Raw genomic sequence first — 10,963 nt, forward strand, 5'->3', positions numbered from 1 at the left:
TACTCCAGTTTGATTTTCTTTTTAATTACAAGTTGTCACTAGAGGGTTTTTTTTCTCCCTTAACCATGAGCATAAAAACTGTCAGCCAAATCCATCTAAAGGTGGCTTAACTCTCTGTTTTATCACTTGCCTACTTTTTCAAAGCAATCACAACTTCTGGCAATTTCACATGCTTCTCCTGCTGATTAGAGTACTTAGACTTGTAACTAGTTGAATCATCCACCAATCAAGTGAAAGCTATACCTTCTGAATTTCTTTTGACAGCTGTCAAAACAAAAGCCTCATGCACAGAAGCCTGATTAAGGGGCTTAGTTTCCCACCAGCAAAAGAGCCTACACATTGTGGGAATGTATAAACTCTGGTATGCTGAAAGTTGCAAGATATGCAAGGGATTAAAAAACAGAATGAAATGAAAGCATGTTTGAAATGCGGCACAATGCGGTGCCTCTGCAATGTAGGCCTTCAGGTGCTGATCCCATTTCACCAGATCAATTTCGACAACAGTGAAATTGCAGGACCCTTCCTCAAAAGTTCATGTAAGTACATAAGATTATTTCATGAAATCGCCTTCAAATATGCAAACATAAACTACCCTGGGTGTTAAAGCATTCTCCCCAGTGTTTCAGTGGTCCATTCTCCTTCCAGCAAAAAAGGAAAATCTGGATGATTGGGGAGTTGTCATCATTCCCATATAAGGTCTTACTGCATCAGAGCTTCTAAAACAAGAAGGACTTTATTTTCTCCTAGTGGCAACCATATTGGCACACCATTCAGGGTTCAAAGGTAGCAATGCAATATGTGTAGAGAATTAAGCTGGTTGACAGAAGTATAAAGTCTGTTTCATGAGCACCCAAAGACACCTGTCTTTTAACACCTTCTTCCACCCTGTAAAAACGGAAATGTTGATAATGGATTGCCCACTGGGATGTTATCAGAACCTATTATAAGGTGTGGTTTCAAATCAGGCATGCAAATATCCTGTCACCTTGGAAACACAGTGCCAATAGGAACCTGCCTTAAAACAATTCAGACCATTGATCCAACTGGGAAATTAGTATTGTTTGCTAGGATTGGCAATGCTCGCCAGCATTTCAGGATTGGTTTCCCAGGCTTACCTAGAGGGTAAGTCCTTTCCCTTACATCTTGAGTGAATATTGGGAGCATGGGCTATTTATATCCTGTGGTTCCACTATATCTGGTACACAGAAGGGTGAAAAGGCACTGGAAAAATGGCAATGGCAGGAAAAAAGGGAAACTGGGAAACATTGCCAGGGGCTGCACAACTCCTCCTTACTGTTTTGAGACTGTTTCCTGTCCTTCACAAGCCTTACTTCTCAGGAATAACCAATACCTATATTAAAAAGCTTGTTTTATTATGCTACAGAACAAGCATTTGCTGATGTAAATGGAACCAGCAATCAATGCTGAATCCAACATACCAAATCTGTCATAATCTTAGACTGAGGCTGCCAGTGCTTCTCCAGGTTAATCACAGCTTGAATAACTGACAGTAGGGAAGTACAGCTGCAGGCAACACCAATCCAAAAACGCTATAACAACATCAGTAGCAAGTGGGGAGTCTATTCTATTCCATGGAGCATAGAGAAGGGGCCCTTCTAGCTGAGGCTGATGGGAATTAGAGTCCAACTTCTGGAGGGCCATAGGCTCCCCAGCCTTGGAGTAACCAAACGGCTGTCTCAGTAGAAGAACATTTCTTATGCCTTAGGGTGAGATGCAGTTAATGATGAAACATAGAAAGGGGCTAAGCAGAACTAATATTTCATATGCTCCGGTACCAACTATGAGCAATGGATTTATTATGTAATAGAAAACAAGCTAGATTAGTGAATTACTGATTTCATGAGATCTTATATACTTCAGGTTGCAGACTATTCTTTCTCTTTTGGCTATTAAATCAATTCAGGAATCCAAAATTCTTAAAGGAGACCCGTTATTTCTCAACATCCCCCATATAGCATTTGTCCTCTGTTCCAGGCACCAACTCTTTAGCATGACATTTACTTTGGAAGTTATTCTTACAAACCACTAAGTCCAGCAGAGCTCACACAAGCAGAAGAGATAGCAAGCACATTATCAGTTCGTTATCCCCCCAGTTGCTCTTGTTGAGTAATTGGCTGGTATAATAAAAATAAAGCTCAGTAGCTGAATCTGGATGGCAACTGTGACATGGATATACAAAGCTGCCAGTCCAAATACTGCCCTTCTAAGAGGAGCAAACATTGAAAGTGTTTCAGCAAGCCTCAGACAAAATCAAGCAAGATGCTTTATATTACAAAGAGTTGTAAAAAGCCTGGAGAATAGCTAATGCCACCATTAATACCTCAAGTTGTTCAGGATATAAATAAAAGCAAAACCATGGAAAAAAATAAAGTTTAATCTAATCAACCATCTCTGACGTAACTTCTCACAAGGTTGTAAACAGTCCTAAACTAAATGGGCAAACATTTCTATGATGAGGTCTAATCCTGGTAGGAAACAAGGGCTTCAGAAACAAAAGTTATTCAACCAATTCATCAATAGAAAGTAAATAAATTCCTTGCCTGGAAATTTATTTATTACTTTAATTATTCTTAATCAAAATCCAACTTTTCCACCATTCAGATAAACAGTTTTCTTAATGATTAGAAGTAGAACATGAGAAGAAACATTAATTCACACTAGGAGTAGTTTGTAAGTACCAGTTGTAGCCATTTATTTCTGACATCCAATCATAAGAAATTTAAGACTCAGTTTTTCCTGCTATTAGTTGGCTCCAGGTAGTCTATGCAAAACAATAGTCCAACACAGGATTTATTTTTATAATCATTATTTTTCTATTTTTCTTCTTCATCTGTGAATAATAAAATGGAACATTCGGGTGCTTTCGTGAGACACAAAAAATGAATTATTGCTAAGATGGCAAGGAGAAGAAGCTGTAGAAGAACCTGACCCATCATTCCAAATTTATCAGCATAATCGTGCAAGTCATACATGTTTGCTCAGGCTTTACTCCCAGGTAAAATATCTGTAGGATTCTAAGTACATGTGTAGAAGATTTCACTGTAAATTCCTTATATTCAACCAGCCTAGCATCTCTATACCTGGGTTCTATCATACTGAAAGCTAAATATGTTCTAGCTAAGTAATAAAAGAGAACTAATTTGAATATGCAAAGTCTTTTACCATCTTTACTTAATTTTCACTCACAACGTTATTGTTCCTGTTTTAGATATTGGAGGCTGAGGAATAGCAACTTGCCACTCAGTGTTATGACTCAGGTGGAACTTTCAATAATCCATTAACTCTGAACAAAAGTTATTTAACATAACACTAGATCTTCTCCAACAAGCTCTGGTTTTCCTTAACTAAAAAGTGCTTGTTGCTTCAAACAGCCATGTGAAAAGCAAAGTGTCAAGTTAGGATTAGATCAGAATCAAGTGCTTTTGCAATCCTGCAGGAATATCTCCAATATGTAACCTGCACTGAGGAGGAAATGCACTTCTAACAATATATCATCTGAAAAACTCCCCAAGAACCTTTGTTCTTGACATGCAGCTGGTAGCACAATCCTACCCATGTTTATCTAGAAATAAATCCAAAAACCTTCAAGGGGACTTACTCCAAGTAAGTGTCCATGAGATTAAAGTCTGAAGCACAGAATAATTTTGCCACACAGCAGGTATTTAAGAAGCTCATTCATTCCCACCACTGATAGTACACTATGTAATTGTAGTGCACTTGCTACACATATCTGGACGATTGAATGAGTTGAGTCTTCTTCAAGTGTTCAAAAGGAATGGAGAGCTCAAACTAGGGAGAGGAATGGCAGTGTGCACACTGGCCCAACCCCCAATGTCTCCAGGTGCGCTAGGGGCACCTAGTCCATCCATCTTCCTGCACTGAGTGCAGAGGTCTGAAGGGAGCTTCTACATGCTTGGCTAAATACTCTTAGAAACATTCCTAAAAGCAAAGTGGCATACATTCTGCACATCCTGGGATTGTCGATGTGTGAAAGAGTGTTGGCAGTCTCCCAATGCAAGAATAACATGTGCATCTCTCAGAAGATATGCAGTTAGGTGCTAATGGCATGGTTAAACGTAGGGCAGGTAGTAAATTCCCTTGTTCTTCTCCCATATGCACATGTATCACTACCACTCTGAAGATGTTGTTTGATATGTCCAGGCCTACAGCCACTGTTATAGCACAGTGAACAACTGAAGTGGGGGGACCACAAGGCACTGGCTACAGAGCTGCAAATATCTGCCAGCAGGTTCTCACACCTGGTCCCCACACCATATTGATGGCAGCTGGGATAACTCATTTGGCACAGCAGTGTTTCCCAAACTTGGGTCTCTAGCTGTTTTTGGACTACAGTTCCTAACATGCCTGACCATGGGTCTTGCTAGCGAGGGATGATGTAGTCCAACAATAGCTGGAGACCCAAGTTTGGGAAACACCACGGTAGAGCAACAGATTCTTCATCTCAAGGTTGTGGGTTCGAGCCCCATATATTGGGCAAAAGATTGCTTCATTGCAGGAGGTTGGAACAGAAGACCCTCGTGGTCCCTTCCAACTCTACAACTCTATGATTTGTGAACTCCTGGAAAGCTGACAATGCTATCCCTAGGCATGCAATCTGATCCCTGGAATGCTCTCTTTGCACCTCAAAAAAGGAGGTGGAAAAGATGCAGAAAGGGGTAACCAAGGGGGCTGAAGGCTACAGTTTTTGGGGTTTTTAATTTGGAGAAAAGATGGGGCAGGGATAAAGGAACACTTTTTCACGTAGCACCTTAATTGAAGTAAGGAATTCACTACCACAGCATGTAGCGATGGCCACCAATTTGGAAAGATCTAAAAGCAAATTAGACAATTTCATGTATGATAAGGCTTTTAATTCCAGTATAAGAGGCCGTATGATACCAAATATGAGTTCCTCAAGGGTTTCCCACAGGCATCTGGTTGGCCACTGTGGGAACAGAATTCTGGAATAGATATGCCATTGGTCTGCTTTTGTAGGACTCCTCTTATGTTCTTAGTATAAAGGATCCTATGTTTCTACTAATCACTTTTATGCTGTACATATCAAATAGTTCATTTCCTCCAGACACTAGAGGATGAAACTTTTTCCACAGGTCCGTATTCATGTGGGATTATAAAGCAAAAAGCTATTATTCTCTCTCTCTCTGCCTAATATATTTGTGCCTGATAATAGAGAACAGATGAACGATAAACTGCAAAAATTAAACCAAACTGACAGTATGAAGAAAATGTGCTCTAAGCAGAAACAATCAGTGTTAAAAGGCTGTGGTATCTGGATAATTAAAGTCACATGCTGTTGTGTTCTTTTCTTTCTTGGAAATCCATTCATTTTGTAACATTAGTGTAACTGAAAGATTCTTCAGCATGTAAACCATTCATAGAAAAAGTTGTTTGCAGTCCTGTAGCTTTCTTCCAATACGGGACCCTGCTAGATGTTCATACAATGTTACAACTAAATATTCACAGCTGGGTAGCTACTTGGGAGTACAGGGGCAAAATGACAAGATATGGTGCATTGGCTTAACAACTGAGGCAAGTGCCTCATTGGAAGCACAGGAGAGGACACAACTCTCTTTAATTTTCACAGTGTTAAAACTCGCAGCCTGATCCTATTTGGGTTCAGTCATTAGTAAAGCTCCCAGAATTCATTACTTCGAAGCAAGTGTGCATAAAATTTCACTTTGTGAAATTTGTAATAAGCTTAATGTGTTTCCAGAGGGGTAGCTGCCTTCAAAAACCATAGTCTTGTGGTATCTTGTTTTTATCTTTTTCTTGTTTTCCAGAAGATCCCAACTCTTTTTAAGAAATTGATTATGGTATAAGCTTCCATGGCAATATGATTACTGAAGCACTAACAATATTCAATAGTAGATACATGGAGAGCTCTAGTAGTCAAGAGATGTGTTATTGTTGTTAGCTCTCACCTTGTTAAATTGATCCTTGTGAGTTTTACCTACCTAGCATTTTCTCAGTGAACTTCAGACATCCAAGTAAGTATTGTCTATAAATGCTTGTATCACATAAACTAATTAGCCACTAAGGAGCCACTCCATAGTCATCTCATTGTAACATACCTGTACAAAGATGCACCATCTATGTCCATATTTCATAGAGTAGAGTGACCCAAGACAAAGATCTGTTATATCTTTCAGAGTTGTCCCAGGGCTATAAATGATTTAATCCAGCTATCAAATTCAGCTCACTGTTTCTTATGCACTTTCTCCTATAACTGTGATTCGCCCCCCCCCCCTCTGCTGTTACTACAATACTGCTTCCTCTTTTTTAATGCTTCAAAAATTAATAAGCATTGTTGTTTACAATGCATAGTTGGTATAGCACACAAATGTTAGGTTACTCTCCCAATAACTAATGCTCAGGTTTGGAACTCAAGTCCTTGACTCAATGTACCATCATGAATTGCCTTGGTGAATTACACGCCATCCACTACACCACAGTGCCCCCTAGACTCTGTTTACAGATATATCCCTTTTCTTTTTTGCACTTTGCCCTATAAACAGGTCATTATGATGACAGAGGAGAAAATTTGTGTGTGTTTAAAAATATTCATTGAGCACAATCCCTCTTCATATTGCGTCTTTTAAAGTTAATGATAAAACACCAACTAACATGAACTGAAATAGTATGACCGTGAACCCATCAAGAAGATTTCCACATTCAAAAACTCTTAGAGTTTCTTAAGTGATACAGAGTGGTTATTGATTGGTTCACCAAACACAATGGATTTCTACTCAAGAGAAATGAGCAGCAGACACAAAGTTCTTTTAAAGATGCTGGTTCACTAAATGTTCATCATACAATACATAAGAGAACAATGAAAGAAGATTCTCTTTTCCCAAAACAAAGCCTTACATCTATACAGCATCTCAAGTGCTGGGGAACACGCCAATACTCCACTTACACTAAAGTACTTCTATAGTAGAGCTATTCAGCTCTTGGGATTTAATTGCTCTTAACACGCACTGTTATTATATACACATCAAATTGTGCAGATTGGACAGCAGTCAGCATTATTACAGATCCCAACAAAGCCAGATGCTACTAGTGTAAACTACAGTGTCTCATTCCATTCTGTACCAGCTGGGATTCCCTTCCACAGTCTCTTAATGCCAATGGCTATGTTGCTTCTCACGTTGCATTTTTAAGGGTACCTAAACATTTGAAGCAGGAGGAAGACTTTGAAAACACGTAAAGTCACTCATTAGAAAACCTTCGTCTTGAATGTGAAATGGCCCTGATCTGGATTCAGTCAGGTGAACAGACATCCTTATTTTGTTCTTTCTCTAAACACCACAACCCCTCAAGCATAATAAATCACTGGAGCCAGGACACTCAGAGAACTTCAAAAGGGAGTAATCCTTTCAGTGTCTCCAAGCTTACTTAGAGTAAGAAGTTTGAGACATGCATTTTTACTTTTCCCTATGGCGATCTATTTAAAGGGGCAATTCAGCACTGTATCTTCACTATCAAGAGAAAACGGGCGCCATATGACAACAGCACTGTTTGTTTTGTAAAGTTCTTTGGAGCACTGACAATCTGAAGAAAGGAACAATCGTTTCAGATAGAGAGCATCTTTCTGCCCTGGATGGTTTGCAGTGTTCCTAAAGCAGACAGATATTTGTCAGGAACAGATAGGATATCCAGACATCCTTTAACACACCCTTTGCACTACAATTCCCATCAGCCCCAGCCAGCACAGCCTGTGGAAATGCTGTCCCAAACATCTGAAGGGCACCAGGTTGGCTGATCCACCTGAGTGTCTCAGCCCAAGCTTCTTCACACTTGCTACCTTTTTGGAATACTCTATGCCTCCGATCAAGAATGGTGGCATGAAAGCCACCATAAGCTAGCTAAGACACCATAGCTACGTGCTAGGATTGTCACCTTTTAACATTTCCTCAGGCAGGGTTTCTGTGCCATTAACAGCTGAATGGTAGACAGAAATGTCAAAGGTGAAGCCTTTCCAGGCATGGAGAGCTAGCGCTGCTGGCTTTCCTGTTGGGTTAAAGAAACAAGAGTCCTAACAGAGAGGAAAAGTTTGTTCTTTCTTTGTTTCCTATACCCTTTCAGACAACTACAGGAACCCTTGTTTTAAGGAGCGCCCCCGTTTTAACCAAGACACACTTCCCTGGAACAAGGTAGAATTCAAAGCAGATCAAGTACTGCGGCACATGCTTTCCACTCTTAACACTGACAGGTCACAGATGTGTGTTCCTCTGTGTGTGTGTACCAAACAGCACAGCCAAACCTCACCCCTCCTCTGCAAGCCACATTTTTACCCCTTCCCTGGGAAAACTGGGGACATTTCAGCCACAAACTGGTGTGAGAGCAAAATCAGCTTCAGGACAACTGCTGCTAACTGGATCTTTTCTTGAGATCATTGCAATTCCTTTCTCCTTTTTCTTTTGAAAGGCACACAAAGCACTCCCTTGCTCCCTTTCCCACTACAGAAAATCCTTTGGAGGGCACCTTTGAAGCCTATTCTTTAACCAGGAGCAGCCAAGTGAAAAGCATGCCTTGTTTCCCTGGCTGCTCCTCAGGGGCCAGCTGGGATGGGAGATGCTTTGTTTACATATGAGGCTCAGCTCATTTGCTGGGACATCCATTTTATTTGGACGGGCACCAGGGCTGCTTTGGGTTTCCATAAGTTTCTGTGGTTTCGCTGGGTGCTTTCCTAGAGTAAAATGAAGCCCTTAAAAAAACACACACAAAAACTTCTTGGCATCAACAACGCCCGGCTGCCCTAGCTAGTGCATTTTGTACACACAGTACAGCATATATTGCTACTTAAGAGCTCTTTTGCAACGCAGTGGAGCGCTTTGCTTTGTTTCTGCTTGCTTTTTCCTCCCACATTTTTATCCTTTGGCATCATAACCCATCATGAAAGCAGAAAAGGTCAGGGGAAAGAGAAAAAAGCTTGCAGGATGCAAGATGGGGAGAGGAGAGGAATCTATTCCAAAGAACTGTCTTCTTGCAAAGCAGAGAGCGGCTCCAGAAGATTTGTTATGTCCCAGTCACAAAGTTTTGTGGTGTTTTGGTTTCTTTAAAAAGCAAGAAAGGAGAGAGCAAAAGTGAGCAACCGAAAGAGTAAAGACGAAGAGTGGAAAGAAGAATAGGAGACTGGTTAGTTTTAGCAGAGAGACTGCTGGAAGGAGGGGAAAAAATAGTTGTGCAACCTTCTGGAACGGCTTCTTATAAAATCCGAAGAAAGTGAATTAAGATGGGGGAGAGGGGGGAGAGAGAGTCGCTCAAGTTTTAAATCTCACCCATGAAGAGGCAGAAGAGGTCGAGGCAAATGAGCAAAGCTTTCTTGCTGGGGCTTTTGCTGGGGTTGTTATTCAAGGCAGGGCTGCCGCCGTTCTTGCTCTCGGGAGCCATCGCCTTGTCGTACTTGTAGTTCTGCATGGCAGGCAGGGGAATCGCTTTTCCCAGCTGCGTCTCCTTCTCGCCGCTCCGGGGTCGCGCTGGGCCGGGAGCAGCCGGGGAATCCGGGCGCCGAGGCTGGGGCTGATCGCTGCCTGCTCACGTCGGAAGAGCGAGCAGGAGGAAGAAGGGGTTTTGCAGGCGGCTGCAGACTTTTGTCCTTGTGGCTGCCTCTGCCAGGGCCCTTCGGCGTCCGCGGGGAAGTTCTCCTCCTCCTTCTCCTCGTCTCAGGCAGAAGAAAGCGCGCGAGTAGCAGCTCCCTCGTCGACTGCGAAGACCATGCAAAAAGAGCACAACACAGAGGGAAGCGAAAGTTTTTAAAAAGTTGGGAAAGTTTGGCGCAGCGTGACCAGGAATCCAACCAATCCCGGCTGGCGGCAGGAGCGGAGCTTGCAACTCGGCCAGTCCCTTGCCAATGAATGGGGAGAGAGAGACAAGCAACTTGCACACCCGGCCGCGTCGAAAGTCAGGCTCCGGCTGAGCTTGTGTGATCCGACGGGGTTACTTCTGCACTTTTAATTCCTCTGATCCTTTTCCACTCCTCTCTCTTTCCCCTCTTTTTTTAAAGGTTGCTACGGGCTATCCAAGTACAACCCCCTTCCTGAAACTGACATATACATATGATAATTAACCCCACATCCCCCCCCCCCATGAAAAGAAAATCCTTCATATGCCCCTAGCGCCCCTTGCGTTCAAAACAAGCCTGCTGAGATCAGTGAGGACGCAAATCTTGCTAAGGTTAGGTTTCTCTCTGACGATGCCCTCTCTTCCTCTCTCTCCCCCCGCCCTCGCCCTCCCCACTCCCAGTCTTTGCTTGGAAGCAAAGCTGGAAAAGTTTGCTTTGAAAACTTCCGCTGCCTTTTGGTATATCCTGGATGGAGCGTGGGATTTAATTCTTAGTGGGCTCCTGTAGATAACACTCTTCGAAGCCTTAAGAGTGAAACAGAGTTTGCGAAAATATCGGGTTTGGTAGGACTCAGCCCTGTTTTTCATAGAGCTGATCCCCGGGACATATATGAGCCTCTGAGCATGTGCAGAATTCCGTTTCCTGACCACTACAGCCAATCTGCAGGCACACACAACCCACACCCACACATCCATATCTGGGATTTTAAGGTGAAGGAATTTCTCTTGAGAAGGGAAGACTTTTAGACCAACTCACTAACCCTGTCTTTAGAAATTGACCTCTAAGCATAGTATAGCTGCCAATTTGTGAAGATATGCTGGTTATGGTGTATTCCAAAATCATGGGGTTAGCTGCACAAAATTCATGTGATTCGTGACTCATAATTTTCAGATACAGTATGCAGTTAGTTTTTGCCTCCTTGCTTAGGAGAATACTCTTTGTCTATGGCATTGTAAACTCTTGCATGGGTTATAGTTCCCTTATCCATCCCTCTTTTTATTTTCCACCTATGAGTTTATCTTGCTAAATGAGGAAGGCCAGGACATGGGCATAGCCAGGATTTTTGTTGGGGGGCAG

The 10,963-nt window shown here is 42.1% G+C and overlaps 1 protein-coding gene across 1 annotated transcript in view; it reads right to left on the reverse strand.

The window, feature by feature from the left end:
- Positions 1-10,026, reverse strand: part of PLPP3 (phospholipid phosphatase 3) — a 63,644-nt gene extending 53,618 nt beyond the window's left edge. The window contains exon 1 of the mRNA XM_081868327.1: positions 9,324-10,026. Within this exon, the coding sequence (XP_081724453.1) occupies positions 9,324-9,462 (139 nt within the window). The 5' untranslated portion in view covers positions 9,463-10,026. The remainder of the gene's footprint in view (positions 1-9,323) is intronic.
- Between the last annotated feature and the right edge of the window lie 937 nt (positions 10,027-10,963).

Source organism: Podarcis erhardii (genome assembly GCF_964252035.2).
Source record: "Podarcis erhardii genome assembly, chromosome: 6".
NCBI classification, from domain to species: Eukaryota; Metazoa; Chordata; class Lepidosauria; order Squamata; family Lacertidae; genus Podarcis; species Podarcis erhardii.